Consider the following 17,947-nt stretch of genomic DNA (forward strand, 5'->3'; position numbering starts at 1 on the left):
ATAAATTCAGCTTTGTTGGGTCTTGCCAAACCTCCCCAAACTGGCTGGACCAATCTACATCCCCACTAACTTGTATGAAGGTTCTGGTTACCATGCATGCTTACCAAAGTTTGATGTTAGTTTTTTTTGTTTGATTTTAATTTTAGCCATTCTGGGATAGATGTGTAATGGCCATCTCACTGTTTTATTTTGTACTTCTCTGATGATGGGTGATTTTGTGTGCTCATTGGTCATCTGGATATCCTTGTTTACTAAGCGCTTGTTCAGAGGTTGAACAAAGCAAACGGATGTTTGCACATATTTTTATTTTCAGGTTGCGCCTTGCATAAAAAGGAAGGTAGATACAATCCATTCCATTTCATGCCAGTGAAGCAAATGAGGCTCCTGAAAATGTGTTCACCCCATTAGTAAGTCTCAGCTGATTAAAAGCAGTCATGGGTTTTGCAGCTTTTACTAATAAGGCAGACATTGCTATTCATTCCTGAACAAAAATGAAGTATGGATCAATTAAATTGTGAATTTTTGTAATTAATTTACAATTTTTTTTGGTAATTATTTTTCAAAACTGACCCCCCACAAGCGTGGGTACACGGCACATAACCCAAGCCATGCCAGTGAGATTCCTTTCTCACAGAGCAGCTGCGAGACAGACATGAGGATGCTGACAACTGTGTTCTATGCCACCTGGAGGATGAGATTAACGCAGAAACAAACGTAAAGAGATATTGGGTGGGTGAAGGTGTGGGAAGGAAAGAGAAGAGGGAAGGAGACCTGAAGCTATTTGAGTCCATGGCTTCAAGTGACCCTGAGGTTAGCGCCATCCCTGCTTTTCCATGGTTTGGTTATGAGGCAATAAATCCTCCTCTTGTTGCTTAAGAAAAGTTTGAGCTAAGTTTCTTTCACTTACAACTAATATACATCCTTTTAAGGTAAGAACTGTGTCTTATCTCTATGTCCTCAGACCTAGTATAGTGCTTACCACAGATTAAATACTTAATAAAATGTGTGTTAAATAATGTTAAATTTTTTGCTTAGCAATTTTTAATTGAAATTAGCTTTGAAAATTGATACGGTTGCTTTTCTAAAAGAATATAACATTTTCAAGAGAAGCAGAAATATTTAGCTAAGGATTCAACAGAAGTTAAACGTTTACACAGAAGCACCCAATTCTTTGACCAATATTTACGACTTCTACCACTTTGACTGCATAGGATATAAAGCAACAGAGGAAAGAAGACTGCTGTGATAGGCAGCTGCTCAATCTGGCCCAAAGGGCAAGCTGTGCCCTCCCCAAGCTGCGGAAGTTCCATACATTAAAGGACGAGGATGAAAATACTTTTCATTAAACTTTGGTGTTTTACTTCCTCCTTTCTTCTTACCTAGACATGATAAATCACTAAGGAAGCAGACAAAAATCAGCTTAGCTGATTTCCTCTTCTAACATTTTTAACTTGAACTTAAACAGTAAGTTATCTGTTCAATTATGAAGGAAAAGAAAAATTTGAAAAGTATGTATACAATTCTGGAACTACACCAAAATGTCTAACAGGCAAGTATAACTAAGAATTGTTTGTTTTTAGCTCTCTAGGAATAGTCTCCCTCTGTTTATAACAAGTTTATTGTTTCACTTTTGCAGATAATTTTAAAGAGACATTATACACAGAAGTAGAAAACTTCCTGTATGTGTCCATATACTTGTTTGTTTTTTAGATAAGAAAAAGATTCTCACTATTCATAGCTTAACATTCTCATTCTAAACTTTCTGTGTCAATATATTTAAGAATATCATTTTAACTACTCAATTACATGGATATAATAATTGGCACACTATTTAGATTGTTCTTAATTTTTCAATATTATAAACTAGACTCTGATGTAACATCCTTACAGCTAAATCTTTGTTCATACTCTTAATTATTTCCTTAAGATCTATTTCCAGAAATGGAATTTCTGGATATTGCTTTTATGACTTGGTTCTGTCTTTATAGGTGTGGTTTAGAGAGTTGAAATATTTTTCATTCTCATTTTTTCCTCTTCTCTTTCCTGCATTGTGTTAATGCTTAACCGCTGAACTTGAACTTATACTCTTCCTGAAAAGACTGAATTAATTTCTAATTAATATGAGCTAGAGACACAAATATACATCTTAAAATAGAAAAAAAAAAAAGCAAAACAAGAATAATAAAGGCCAAGAATTCAGTATCTTGAAATGGAGTCCCAAATTATAAGAATCTATAATTTTTGAAATGTTTTTATCATCCCCAGCACTCAGAACTAGCCACCACTGACAGTAAATCACCAGATTCTCACCTTCAGAAATGCTGGAGTCATGGAACATGGTTTCAAAAGCTTGATGTGTTTCAGCAAAAGAGGGCCTGTCAGCAGGGCTCCACTTCCAGCCTATGTAACAAAAGAAGAACAGTATTAAAAGCTTCTTGCAGGAATTAAATATTCAGGGGCACCCTGATGGTGAGTTCCATGCATTAGGACACATGCTTGTTAAAGCAGAGTTACAGCAAGTTCACAATGATAGTGAGGCAGCTGTTTCTTAGTTCCAGACTCAGAGGTGTGATGAACCCACTTCCTAGGGCCAATCCTTCTATGTAGCCTCAGCTCCTATTCCCTCTACTATAGGGATGCAGAAGGGTGGGGAGATGGTTTAGAAAATGACAAGTTTTCTTCCACTGGAAAAATGAAAAGTAGTAAAACCTGTCTTTAAACTCACTCTTATAAATAATCAGTTGTACACATTCAGAAACATAACAGTATATCAAAGGCGGAGCTTGGAATTCACAGTTGACAAAGACAGGGCAGTAGGCAACAACAATGCTCAATGGGAAAATAACAAGACATATTCAAACACACTGCAGTTTAATTCACTACTCACCTTCCTACTTTCTCATCTTTAAGAAGTCAGATGCTTTTATTCATCACAGAAGTCAATTTCATGCATTCTCCATAGTCTTTAACAATCATTTTATGTAGCTGAAAGCAGCCCTCCCCTACCTAATCTCCAAACCCAATTTCTTATTATCCTATTATATATGCAAATGTTTGTGGAAAATTGGGTGAATATTTGGGCCACAGAGAATGACTCTTTGGATTCCAATAAGACTCACTGGTAGAGCATACGATATCCCAACAGGCTGATCACTGACTAACTCTATGTCATGAGGCTGGACACAATCTTACAACACTGAGAGGAAAAAATGTTTTCAATTTTGTTAATCATCCTGAATTGCTCACTTAAACCTTCAAAATTAAAATATGCAAAAATACTCACATGCTCTCATAAGTTCATACACCTTAGGGGGACATCCTTCAGGCTGTTCCATTCGATATCCTTTTTCCAGCAGATCATAGACCTGAGACAGGTCAATACCTGGATATGGTGACATTCCATATGTAGCAATTTCCCACAAGAGCACCCCAAAAGCTGCAAAAGGGATGAAAAAAAGAGCTTTATATTTCTTCTGATTTATTATTTATTTTATACCATTAGGTAACTTCTCTTTCAAATTGTGGGTAACATTCACACTATTACAACATTAGTATACTCTTATAATTCTTACAACATGACTTGTTCTTCGAAGATATCTTCCATAGGAACACTTCACTGAAGGAACACTTCACTTTAAAGACAGTTTTCTTTAGATTTCCCAATTTTTATTTGGATTTCCTTTACTTCAATGAGGGAAAATAAACCATGACCATATAAGAAGTCTGGGGCATAAGCAAACTATTCTTAGAGCAATTTACGATCTATTTAATGAATTTCAGAATTTTTAAGTCAGCTAATACTAGAGGAATAATATAAAAATGGACTCATTTAAAATCAGATAAAATTCACATGTGAAAAAAGAATTTGCTTGATTTTCTCACAGGTTATTCCTGAGTTTGAGATTTCTGGTAAAATATGACCTAGAATCCTCAACTATTTCCACTGGCCCACAATCCAAACTTCTAGACTTGTTCTTTCCCCCGAGTCTCTACTAAATCATATTTCTTTTCAGGGCAGTAGAAACAAGATCAGTTACAAGGACAAATTCTAGATGAAACTTCATGCCTTCCTTGAAAAGAGGTTGCTACTCTGTGTCACAGTGCTCTAGAAATAAGCAATAAAGCCTAATGTGGAAAACAGGGAGCTTCACAGAGAGGATCATTAGAACTTCAGTGCAATATAATACCTAGACTGTGAGTGCTCTGAAGGCAGGGACTTTTTTAACTTTTTTCTTTACAACTTCTTTCTACGGTAAGTGCCTCGCAGATAGTACATATTTAATAAATGCTTGCTGAATGACTGAAGAAGGACGGGTGTAAAGGCAAAGGATACTGATCATATAAAAGAGAACCTCTAAAGAATTAAGCATTTACTTATAAAGAAAATGACAAAACACAGAAAAACGTCCCTTCCAACCTTACCCCAGACGTCAGATTTAATTGAGAAGGTATTGTAGGCAAGACTCTCTGGTGCTGTCCATTTAATAGGAAATTTGGCTCCAGCATGAGCAGTATAGGTGTCTCCAGTCATCAATCTACTCAAGCCAAAGTCAGCCACTTTTACCACATGGTTTTCTCCCACCAGGCAGTTACGAGCTGCAAGATCTCTGTGGGAAAGAGAAGCCAAATGTGATTCCAATCAGATGGTTCTGGAAAATGGTCATGAATGCTCTGTTATCGGTTCTTTGTGCTACAAGCAGAGTTGATAAGTAACTGTTGACAGATACAGTGTTTTATGAAAATTGCTGACATGGTAGAAAGCCACTAATTATACATCACTTGTAGAGTACTCATCAAGAGGCGGTTATGTGATGCCACAATAAAGCAGGCTTCAGAAAACGGGTTCCTATTTGTAAGTACAGTGGGATAGGTTTCAGAGGTGAGTGACATATGCTCTTCTACAAGGTTTCAAGTTTTTTACTAAGACAGAAAGCTATTTTTAAACTTAAGCCGCTAGATGGAGCAAAAAGATCTTGGATATAGCCTCGGGCAAAATAAACAGCTTTCTGTTCTGAGAACAGCAAAGGCCCCGCATTAATACTTGAATCAGAATACACAGTAGGTTTATAGGAAATGACATTACAATGGTCCCTGTGAAAGAGAAAATTACTTTCCTGAGTTATCTGAAAATTTCTGGGAAGGTTCTCATATTCTTTCCTTTATTTGCATGTCAGGCAAGGCAGCTTCATGGTTAATCATAGGCGATAATCAGGTTTTACACACCTATGGATGAAATTCTTCTTCTCTAAATACTCCATTGCAGAAGAGATCTGAGTGGCCATGTAAAGCAGTACAACTGCAGTCACCTCTTCTCGGTTGCATTCTCGGAGATAATCAAGCAAGTTCCCATAAGGCATGTATTCAGTCACAATGTAAAATGGTGGCTCCAAAGTACATACACCTGATAGTTCAAATAGAGCTTGCTTTATTAGTATATATTCAAACACTCCAAACCACTTTGGCAAGAAAAATGGACAATTTTTAAAGTCTAGTTCAGCCGTAATCTTTTCCTTTCTTGCCATGTCATTCTCTAAAAATAATGCAGCGAAGTTAAGAAGCTGGCTGATTGGAAGTCTCTGCTTCCATTGATATCACACTCTGGAAATTCACATGCATTTTGAGTATATGCCTGTTTGAGCAAAAGCAGTTACTTGTATTAAGGGGTCAGGACTACTGATACTTCTAGAGTTCTGTACATGCCCACAATTCCCATCCTCAACTGCATGCTAACAATGTTTATCTAAAAGTAATAGCAATTGTGCATATGTTGAAGGCTGTGTGAGCCCAGAATGTAATAATGCTTTTTAAAAAGATTATAACTGTTTCCATAGTTAAGGATTTCACTAATACATGGAGGACTCCTTGTAAAAAACCAAAAGAAACTACTTCCTTTGGGATAGTTTGGTGCAATGAACACCCGAAGAAAGTGGCCCTATTTTTAAAAGGCAATGGTTTCAGTCAAAGGTTTCTCTGTGATCTGAATAGGTGAGAAGCCAATCTATCACAGCACAGCACTTTCTGCTTGTAAAGGTAAACTGACGGGCGGTCACAATTTTTCATCTTAGTCCTTTGCTTAATGCCTCTTTATGACTATGATAAAAGAAGGACTTTAATCATAGACCTTTGCTTAATGCCTGTTTATTTTGCAAAAACCTTTGGGACAGTTTTTGGTTTAGTATCATTTTGAATGATTCTGAACTTTAGTCAGGGGCAATTACCATAAGCTGGGCAGTTTTATACATTGCAATCAATCCAGGTCACTGTTTGTTGGGTAATTTTTAAACACAGAGACTGCTGATTAAAACAACAACCATTTATTGAAATAGATTTGTACTAGGAGCTTCCACCATGGTGATTCAAAAGAAGGATTTGGAGATAACAGGGTATTGGGGGACAAGTATCTTTGAAGAAACCTATGGTTCAGGCAAGCGTCCTCACCTAGTAGTTGTACCAGATTAGGATGCTTGATTTCCTTCATCACTGCAGCTTCTTTTAGGAATTCCTCCACCTCCATAGTATCTTCCTGGAAAGGGGGGAAGATAAGAAAGAAAAAGAGGAAAGGGACAAGCCCCATCTTAATCATTTGAGTCAACTCACAATCCTAAAACTTCAGCTTTAAAAGGTGGTATCTTTTGAATATTTTAGCACTTACTTCAAGAAATTTTATCACAAAATAATATGCTCTATACAAGTCCAATTAAGAAAATGTCTCCTTGAATTTATGCAGTATTTGAAACTGGAGTGAAATTTAGTAGGGTGAGTAAAATTCAGCAATCATGTCCTATCACAAGTGAAACACAAAAGACTTGGATAGATAACTCAGTTCTCTGTTAGTTTACTTCCCTAGATACCTCAAGCCTCTGAAAGAGGAGACAACAGTTAGCTGTTTACACATTTATCTTCCTGACAAATTCCTTAAGGAGCAAAGCATATCTGCAAGGCTGTACATACTGTTTCACACTCAGAACAAGCACTTAATAAGTGCTTGCAAAAGAACTGACTACTACTCATAGGTGAAGAGCAGTCCTTTCGAGTGACATGCCAGAGCTACTGAGGCATATGAGAAATCTTCAGAGAATGGAATGAGTGACAAAACTTGTAATTCGATACCAGGATGCTTAAAGGAGAAAGAGGGTGGCATCAGGAAAAAGATTTCTGTGAATATGAAGAACAAGAAAAAGTGATCTAATCTCATGGAGATGGGAGGAACAAGCAGCAGGGAGATAAAGGACAGAACAAGAAAAGACAGTGCCCATGATTCTCCAACAATGCATGAAGAATTCTGTCCAGCAGGGGTTGTCCTGAGGAAGGAAAGCAGCTTGCTTTGCTTTTACAAGTAATAATGTGCTTCTAACCTCCCACCAAGATCTACATCAACAGCCTCCAGAGACAAACCTTCCCCACATGTGGATTTCACTGCATTTCAGTGAATAATATGCCCCTGCATTGTCAGCAACGGCACCAGGGTTAATCATCACAATTTGCTGATGTGCTTGGCACCAGTGGGTGGAAAGCATTCCAAAGCTAAAGAAGGGCAAGCTGATATTTCCAAGTGATTCAGCACAAAAGAAAAAGATGCCTGAAAACTGTAATTCTCAGCAACCCACCTTCAATGTTTTCACAGCAACCGTAAGGCTATATTTCTTCCAGACGCCAACGTAAACCTCTCCATACTGACCACCCCCAAGTTTGTGCTTCATGGTAATATCTGTTCGTTCCATTTCCCATTTGTCATGGATAGGGGACACACCGTAGACTGTAGGCTTATTACACTTGGGTGCTGGGTAGTGTAGTGTTGTTACCAGTCCATCAGCCACTGTGGAGTGATGGTGAACAAGCTCGGCCAAGGTGCTAAAGCGGCTCTCAGCAGTTACATAAACCTGGTGAGGAGAGTGGAGAAAAGCTAAACCAACCTAAAAGAGGTCATTATTTCACTGGTCTTAAGATACGAAAATAAGCAGCACTATTCACAATAGCCAGGACATGGAAACGACCTAAATGTCCATTGACAGATGAATGCATAAAGAAAATGTGGTACCTATATACAATGGAATACTATTTGGCCATAGAAAAGAACGCAATAATGCCATTTCTAGCAACATGGATGCGACTAGAGATTATCATACTAAGTGAAGTAAGTCAGAAAGAGAAAGACAAATACCGTATGATATCACTTATATGTGGAATCTAAAATATGACATAAATGAACTTATTTCTGAAATAGCAACACAATCACAGACATAGAGAACAGACTGGTGGTTGCCAAGTGGAGGGGACTGGGGGAGGGATGGAGTGGGAGGTTGAGGTTAGCAGATGTAAGATTTATATATAAAATGGATAAACAACAAGGTCCTATTGTATAGCACAGGGAACTATATTCAATATCTTATGATAAAACATAATGGAAAAGAATATAAAAAAAGAATGTCGATATATATATAACTGAATCACTTTGCTGTACAGCAGAAATTAACACATTATATACCAATTATACTTCAGTTTTAAAAATACTGATTAATAAAATATGAAAATAAGGAATTATCTATTGAGGTAAATGGAAGAATTAAACCATGATGGCAGGGAGAAACAGAACTTCAGTTTAATCTCATTTAAATCACTCTTCCTATGGTTCCTAAAGTAGCTCTAGTCTTGAGGGAGAAAAGCTTCCAAAATCTCTCTCTGGATCATCAAGATCACTGGTCTTCAAATATTTTTATGCAAAAAGACTACGGAACCCAAATATATAAGATAAAGGAAGAGAAACGCCGATTAAAGTAGGTAAGAGGGGACTGGCTTCCTGTAAAAATTTATGAAATACCACCTCAGAATCTTGCACAGAACATAATTTGAAAAACACTGATTTCAGTTTTTTTGGTAGGGAGAGGGTATTCAAATATCTTATAATTTTTATTTCATTAAGATGTGCTTTTGAGTGTCTAGGCCGTTTTACAAAAAGCCACAATTTTATTTCAGAGTTGTTAACAAAATAGTAGTTAATTTGTGATAAGCAGTAAGAAGTATAAAGTAAGATAGCACTCTTTGGGCCTTATCTCCCAAGGGAGCTTGCTTATTTTTAAAAAAAGAAATTTCTAGTGTATACAGAAGAGTATACAATTAATAAATGGAGAACTGATGATTTCTATAAAGTGAACTCACCCATGTAAACATCTCCCACATGGAGCATTATAATATTACCAGCACCCAGAAGCCTCCCTCGTGCCCTCCCAGCTATTTACCCCTGCAAATGTAACCACTCTGCTGACTTCTAACACCTTAGATTAGCTTTGCCTGCTTGTGAACTATACCTATACAAATGGAATCACACAATAAGTAGTTTTGTGCCTGCTTTCTTTCACACTCAACTTTTTTTTTGTGATATAATTCATATATAACACCATAAAATTCATGATTTCAAGTGTACAATACAGCGTTTTTCAATATATTCACTGGTTGTCCAACCACTACCACTATCTAATTCCCGAACATTTTCATCACCCTACAAAAGAACCCCATACCCATTAGCAGTCATTCCCACTCCCCTCATCCCCATCCCTTGGCAATCACTAACCCCTTCCGCTCAGCTTTATGTGTATGAGATTCATCTATGACAGGGGTCAGCAAACTTTTCTAGAGGACCAGATAGTAAATATTTTAGGCTTGTGGCCATAGCGTCTCTGTCATTACTCAAATCTGCCGTAATATTGAGAAAGCAGCCATAGACAATACATAAACAAATGAGTGTATCTGTATTCCAATAAAATTTTATTTACAAAAGTAGGCAGCTGGTGGGTCACAGTTTTTCCTGAGAGTGTGTGTAGCAGTACTATGTTAATTTTGTTGTTGTACGAGATTCCATTTTATGAATATACCACAATGTATTAATTCATTCTACTGTGGTTAGACAGTTGGGTGTTTCTAGTTTCTGACTACTATAAATAATGCTGCTGTGAACATTCTTGTACATGTCTTCTGTACACATATGCACTCATTTCTATTGGGTATACAACCAGAAGTAGATCTGTTGAGTCTCTCTTACATCATCACTTATCTGATTCTATTTGGTTTCATCAAGAAAAAATACGTCTGTAAGGTGATGCAAAAGAGAAAGAAAATTAATAACTTACTATCTCCTACTTTTTACCAGCCATTATGTTTTATGGAAATTATCTTACTGAATCCTCACAAGAATCCAATAATATGGGATGGGAAACTGAGGCTTAAGTAAGGTCACAACGTTAATAAATGATGGAGTTACCCAGCAAACCAGATCTGCTTGCTTTAAAGCCTGTGTGCTTTTCCCCTACTATGCATATCACAAAGAGAGAAAGAGTGGAAGAAACAATTCAATCTAAATTTACTGTTCAACAGAAGAACTGACATAAGCCTATACTTTACCATTTATAAAGTAAAACAGTTCCATTCTAATATGGCCATTTCTATATGGTTGGCCTTTCTAACATATAAACTGCTAAATGACTGATTGAAAATTCTAAATTCTTACTCGGTAAACTTTCTGGTAGAGATCATTATAATTTTCATAGATACAAGGTTTAATTTATAAATTCTACATAATGTACTGGATGCATATATGCATACTTATACACTGATGATGATGAGAACAGTTAACTTATACAGCTGTTTTCTTCATTCTTCACCTTCAAATCTAGCTCATCATTAAACTATTAACATAATACTGTTTTTAATTTCCATTACCATATTCTTTTGAAAAGAGTAAGCTCTCTCTCACATGCCAAATAGCTCAAACTCACGTCAGTGATTAGTTTATTTCATATCAGACATAAAAACTATATTCTTTAGTCGTTCTGAATACTGTTTCTAAAGAGCAGCCAGTCCACACCTAGAGGTGGCTGCCAGCCAGTCTTACCTTGCCATCTGTGGTGGTATTGATCCTGTAGTGATACACACGTCCCTCATACCTGAGCGAGATTGACAGCTGCCCAGGGCTGCTCTCACTTTCTCGCACCAGGAAGCTACCATTGATTAGACTGCTGAGTAGATACTCTGCTGCACTGCGAGACACAGGTCCATGGTACCAGGAGTGTTTCTCCAGGCTGTTCACTGGGGTGATGTAGTTGCTTGGCACCCAGCCTTGGCCATTCTTAGAGCGAACTTCACTCCACTCACCATTCTGGTTGTAACCAAGGACTCGTAGCTTTTCACCTGGCCAGGAGGTCATCACAGAATGAAAGAAAAGATGTTAAGACTACCTCAAATGGAAGCAGTCTACTGTCAAACTTAAAACTCACTGAAAAATGAATCAAGAACTTTTAAGCCAACAAAATTTTTAGAAATAATGAAAACTTGGCTGTCACCATAGCCTGATTGATATCTTTAGCTCATAGCTTAAACAAAAGCAGCATAGTTAAGAGATGGTTTTCTGACATTACCTACAGAGTTTTGAAGGTTTTTAACCAGAAACTCCATGTATGCAACTAAGGTAGCATACAAAGATAAAAAGGTTATTCAAATGTCTGGAAAATGACACAGTCTCACTCTTCAAAAAAATGAAATTAATTTTTTCCTCAAAACAGTCTGTCAGGGAATGTATCTTATATATGGTTCAGTGTTAACCACAATCAAGGATTAGGGATAAGACATGTAAAATACAAAGTTACTTCTAAATTTCAGTAGGCACAAAGGCTACAAAAACCATCAATGTAAAAAAAACAAAGAACAAAAAGGAACCGACCACAGAGCTTTCAGCAACATTTTCAGAAAGAAAAGTACTTGGAGGTGGAGGTGGGCAGTGAGGACTCCCGAAGCACAATCTTTTCCAGGACTCAAGTTTTAAAACAGAATTTCCCAATTTCCCTCCCATTCCCCATGATGAATTAATCACCCCTATCTGCTCCTCTCAAATTAGTGTGCAGCAAAGGGAAGCTGAGTCTGAAGTTGGAACCCAAGACACAAGTTACTCGGAGTTATCTTTGCTATCAACTTCAATGTCCTTGATCTAATAAAGCTGTGAACATCAACTTTAGACTCCCCAAACATACACCCTGCCCCTGTACTTGCAGCACAGGCAAAACAGGGAAGGTGAAAGAGGTATCATTAGTGATAAATAACTTAAAGAACCCTTATAAGGCCTTAGGCTCCCATATCTGAGAGATGCAAGCTTTCCTATACAGTTCCAGAGCAATCAAAAGCATATGGCTCAGTAATTATCAGGCAAAGGCTGTTGAGGAACAACTCAAAATTACTATTCTGGCAGCCATCTAACTTTTTTCAGCAGTCTACAGAAATGTTTGTCATAGGATAACTTTCTATTAGCCCCTACCACCTCACCCAAGACCCTGGGATGTGAGACATTTCAATGAGAAAAAACATGAGTATATGCATGTGCACATGCACACACACACATACAAAAAATATATATACATATAGGTATATAGTAGTGTACGGGCATGTGGTGGTGGAAATGCATGTGTACTGATAAATACTCCCCAACCATATCTGCAGAGGAAAAAAAATCTTACTGCTGCCAGAAAAGCTAAATAAGACTTGTCAGTCTGTAGTTTTTCTCCACTACTCTAAGAGAATGAGAATTACAGACTAAGTTCTTTACCAAGTACATTACTGTTGCTTCCTTACAAAGAAATGATAATGACATGTCATCATAATCAGGATACAGTCAAACTCCCTAGGTTTTTGGTTGTTTGTTTTTCTCTTTTTAGCAGTTAGGAGGAGAATTTTCCACTCTGGAAGTTTTGAATACCATGGAAATTGACAATGGATATAAACATTGGCCCTATTGCCAGAGGAATCCTGGGAGAACGTTGTTTTTTAATTCAAGCAAAATATCATCTTTGAAGAAGGAACTAAAACAAGTATTGCTATTTTATTTTTAAAATATTTTTCTTATCTTTTAAAATCATAAATTAGTTTTAGCATGACATTGTTTTATATTAATAAGAACCTGGATAAAAACCTGGCATTTCGTAGGTTTTAAAAGAAATCACTGTTGGTCATAAGATAACGGGAATCACACTTCTTGGGCTGCACACTAGTAGTTGCCATTACTGGTAACTGATGAATCAACAGGCTTTCTTTATCAATGTTTCCTTGGTGACTGAGCTATCTTGGAAAATAACTGACATGAAAATTATATTTAGGAAAGAATGTTCTGAGTCTTCACTTCACCAACTTCTCCACTGAAGCATCTTAAGGTAAAAGAGTGTGTTGTAGCCCAAAGAGACTACCTACCACGCAGTATAAAATGCTTTTGAAGTCCTTTGTTTTATCCTAAACCTCTGTGTAAAATTTTCCTCCCATCATAAAACACAGCCCCCCACACATGTACAAATACCATCACCAACCTGCTGCCCCCAAAACTACCCAAAATCTTTAAGTAAATTGATGTTAGGAGATAATAATGCGCTTTACTTTTCCTGTACTTTTGAAACCTCCTTGCACATGTACCTCTGGGAGATACCTATACCCCAGTTTGAGAAACTCAGTTTTAAGGATTTCTGTTTTTGAAGAATCTGGCTGGATTTTAAAAATTGATGTATATAAAAATTTTATTTTAACGGTAACATTCCTTGAGTGAAGACCTGTCTTCTTAATTTGGTATATGCACTCCCATTTAATACCTCATTCTGAACCCTTACAAATAAAAAGAATATGTTCGACAAATAATCACTGAAGTTACATTTTCATTTAGCTAAAAATTATCCTGGATCTTATTTTTTCCCAGTAGGAAGCTTTCATAAATGAAAAGACAAGAAAAGATTAAGCAGATTAGCAATCCAACTCACGTACACAATGAGAATGTCCTATACTATTTCCTTCTCAAAACAGTTTCACTTTTTCTGTCCTTGTTCAAAAAACCAATAATGGTTGGTTTTACCTGGACATGTTCTCGATGTTCCCTTTGATAAGAATTTACTACTGAAAATAAACTACTACTCTGTTGAGAGTGTTACTACTATAGAAACCCTTCCTACTAGTCCTTTCACTAACCCATATAAACACAAATGAGAGGTAAGTTGTCTAGGCCAGTGCTACTCAAAGCAGGTCCACAACAAGATGCTTGTGCCAGAATGTGAATCACTGGATTACTTTCTTCCTGCTGAAAGTCTTGTTCCAAAAAAGGAAAATGTCAGCTGAACTAAATAATAAATAGTGTACTTAGCAATGTAGTTGTTTTACATTTTGAGTGAAAGTTCTTAATCTCAGTGCAGACTGGTAACGAATGGTTCTCAAATAGGCAGTCAGTCCACGAACAACACTTAGAGTAGCACTGGGGTCTGGCAACATGTCATCTTAGCCACAGTCCAGTGAGAAGAGGTGTACGGTAAACCTTACCTTTGTGGCAGGTGAATGCTGGCATATTACGTATAGTACAGAATTCTGAGAATGAGTAAAGTCTATGTATATATCGTGTGGTGTTTTTTCTAAAGTACTTCGTCTCATTTTAGCCTTAATAAAAATCCTATAAAGTAAATAAAGTGGCATTATCCCCTACACAGGTTTAAAAAAAAAGAATGAACCAAAGGTATCTGGGCCCAAATTGCCTAGCTAATTTTAGTCAGAGGCAGAATCTAGAATACACCCGTTTATTTCTTAACCACTAATAAAAACTGAAAAGTGAGAGGATGTTACATAGAAGCTCACCTTTAGTGATACTCAGTGTGTTATCACCACTTGCTACGAAATCATAAAGTGCAACAAAGAGATTAGGGTCACTCTCAGTGGCTCCAAGCAAGTTCTCCTTGGAGCTCCACCTGATGGCTTCATTCAGGGCCTGGGGTTCAACATCACAACCATAGGGGCGGTGCAAGGCTTCTGAAAGACATAAAGAGAAAGGAGTTCACAGGAAGTCCAGGAGATGGAAATTCATTTGAATTCAGTACATACACAATATTTTAGCTGCTGGCATTATACTGATGGCTCCAGGGTGGAACAAAACTGTTCACATAGTTGTGGAGTCATAAAGAAAGAGCAAAATAGCACCATCTCCTAAGCAGGAGAGAAGTCTACTTGTTGAAAATACAACAAGATAGAGAAAAGAACACAAAACGAGCATTTAGCTGTTATCTGCATTAACCAAAATCAGAAATAAATGAATAGGAAAGGCACAGTTTCCTCAAAATAAAAAAAGAAATCTCAAAAAGAAATGGCAGTTCATTTTATAAAACACACAAGATATTTTGTCTAGGTGACAGTGGTTTTAAGAAGGAATAGTTATGTTTTATAAGTCCTCCCAAAGTACCTTTCTCCCCTTACTCTCTCCATATAAAACAAATTGTGGAAAAGATAACAGAGATTTTAAGAAATATGTACAGATTGTATTAATCCAGACCTTCCATTTACATATAGAAAATTACAGAAATAGTGCTTTTAGAAAAAAATCCTAAAATTATCTATTAAATAACAGAAAAATATTTTGGTTTAATACAAAATATTTTTGGCATCCCAAAATACCTTTGTGTTACCATGCACTGTCTATAATGTAACAGCTTTCAACTGTTAACTGTTTTAATGAAAAAAATTTTTTACCCTATTTTCTTTTCCTAAGTGGTACATTTTTATAAAATAACTAACTTAGGGCTCTAGAAAATACTGCCAGCAGTGGACATGATTTATTGAGTTTCTATCATGTGTACTGGTTGAAGCCTTGTAACACCTGGTTTCTTCCTCAAGGCATTGTGGTTCTTAGATTTAGTTATACTACACAAACAGGTGATCCCTATACCATCTTAGTTAAAGATCACCTGCTTCTCACAGTTCAGGATGATTATACAAAAAATACACTCATCTTTCAGTAGCAATGTTCTTAATCACTAAAAACTGGTTTTTGTGGCAATCTGCCACTATCCAACTGCCTCTGTCATAAAAACAACACTTTTCTAGTATGTCTCTCTCTCCCTCTCCTTCCACTCATTTTTAATTTAAACTTGGTTTTATCATACATGAAGAAGAAAAACCCTTGAATCTGTGATTTTATTTCTTTTCCAATCCATTCCCTCCTCTCTTTCTGTACTGCCAATGTCTTAGTTCAGATTCCCATCATCTCTCACCTGGACTACTGCCTCCAGTCTTGTCTCCCTCAAATCCATCCTCCACACAGCTGGCAAAGTGATCTATTTAAAACAAAAATTTGACCATGTCACTCTTAAAATTCTTTAATAGTTCACCATCAAGCTAAAATCTCTTTAACATGGCCTACAAGGTCTCTTATTATCAGATCTCTACCTATTCCTCCAGCTTCACCTCTCCCCCATTCCACATCTCAAATTTTACATCTGAACATACACCACGATGCTTCCTACCTTTTTGCCTTTGTTCACATAGTCCTATCTACCTAGAATGCGAACTCATTCCACCCTTTTTTTTTGACTGGCTGACTTCTGTTTTTTTTTTTTTTTGCCGTACGCGGGCCTCTCACTGTTGTGGCCTCTCCCGTTGCGGAGCACAGGCTCTGGACGCGCAGGCTCAGCGGCCATGGCTCACGGGCCCAGCCGCTCCGCAGCATGTGGGATCTTCCCGGACTGGGGCACGAACCCGTGTCCCCTGCATTGGCAGGCGGACTCTCAACCACTGAGCCACCAGGGAAGTCCTATTCATTTTATTGATATGACACTCAACTCCAATATAATCTCCGCTTGGAAGCCTCACATGCTCCTCCTCCCTGTGCTCACAAAAGCATTACACTTGCTGCAGTAACACCTCCTATCTTTATCCTCAATTTATGTTCGTCTCCCCAACTTCACAATGTGCTCCCTGGCATAAGAACTGTATCTCTTTTCTAGCAAGAGTCACATAATATGTGTTCAGTAACTGTTGACTGAATGAATAACCAAATTACACAAAAATATAAGTGACAGGAAACAGTGAGATGCCTTTTAAACTTAAAATAGCATTAACCAATGTTTTTAAAATGACTTCATAACCATCTGTATCATATAGGCAGAAATTCCTCTTATAGGTTGGATGTTCTTCTAACAGTTTATTTCACTTCTTCACATTCCTTCCTCCTCTTTAAAAGAGTATATTTTAAAAATTTCACAGCTAATTAAATTGTTTTACATTAAGAATGTTACAACAAATCTGAAGATATGTCCATATGTCCTGAAAAGTTAATTTGAAATAGATTACCTTGCTTCTTGTTTAAATGCAGAATTATAGTGAATAGGAACAGCTGTATTATATATACTAAGATAACAAATTAGGATTACCAAACAAACAAAATACTATATCATATAAAACATGCTTCAAACTGGTCTCAGGTACTATGTTTTTCTCCATTCTAATGAAATATTATCTACTCTAATGGAATTTCCATTGGGCTACTTTATTAAAATGAAAAGAATTGCCAAAAAGAAGTACAGAGAATATTCTAATATTTTTTAGGTTCTATACTGAATATCACATGTTCCATCCACAATGATAAATGTTTCTTGCCAGTGATAGTGGTAACACATTACAATGTTTTATGATTATTATTTGGTTTAATGATTGTCAAACAGTTCAAGTATATTTCCTTCTTTTTAGATAAAAGAAAGTGCCCCTTGTTTGACATTATAAGAGGAACAAAAATCAAGGGCAACAAGAACTTCTGTACTACCAAGTCAGAAACAGTAATCAAGTAGACACTGAAGCTAACTCTTAAATCCTATCAGGCCCAAAACAACAAATACTGTATATTTATACCTTACTTTGTGAAAACCAGTATATTTAAAATCTAAGATTTACAAAACTAATGATTTTAGTGAACATCTACTATACAGTACGCACCATGCTGGGCCTCAGAATATAAAGATTAAAAATCACAAATAACATTATTTGGACTTACTATAAAAAACTAGCATCCATTCTTTCCCCCAAATGTGCTGCTCTCACAGAATTTTCCACCTCAGTTAATGGCAAGTCCATCTTTTCAGTTCCTCAGGCCAAAAACCTTGGAAGTTTGAGTACAAACTGT

General features: G+C 36.8%; 1 protein-coding gene across 8 annotated transcripts in view; it reads right to left on the reverse strand.

The window, feature by feature from the left end:
• Window positions 1-17,947, reverse strand: part of ABL2 (ABL proto-oncogene 2, non-receptor tyrosine kinase) — a 108,555-nt gene that overhangs the window by 10,861 nt on the left and 79,747 nt on the right. For 4 of the 8 annotated variants that reach the window (XM_067728761.1, XM_067728757.1, XM_067728762.1 and 1 more), the window contains exons 2-10: window positions 16,044-16,106; window positions 14,638-14,808; window positions 10,886-11,181; window positions 7,608-7,880; window positions 6,439-6,523; window positions 5,224-5,401; window positions 4,423-4,607; window positions 3,284-3,436; window positions 2,311-2,400 (exon numbers count right to left, since the gene is read on the reverse strand). In XM_067728761.1, the coding sequence (XP_067584862.1) occupies window positions 2,311-2,400; window positions 3,284-3,436; window positions 4,423-4,607; window positions 5,224-5,401; window positions 6,439-6,523; window positions 7,608-7,880; window positions 10,886-11,181; window positions 14,638-14,808; window positions 16,044-16,106 (1,494 nt within the window). The remainder of the gene's footprint in view (window positions 1-2,310; window positions 2,401-3,283; window positions 3,437-4,422; window positions 4,608-5,223; window positions 5,402-6,438; window positions 6,524-7,607; window positions 7,881-10,885; window positions 11,182-14,637; window positions 14,809-16,043; window positions 16,107-17,947) is intronic. The other 4 variants (XM_067728763.1, XM_067728759.1, XM_067728764.1 and 1 more) reach the window with 1 other exon arrangement.

The sequence above is a fragment of the Pseudorca crassidens genome, chromosome 2 (genome assembly GCF_039906515.1).
Source record: "Pseudorca crassidens isolate mPseCra1 chromosome 2, mPseCra1.hap1, whole genome shotgun sequence".
Classification (NCBI taxonomy): Eukaryota; Metazoa; Chordata; class Mammalia; order Artiodactyla; family Delphinidae; genus Pseudorca; species Pseudorca crassidens.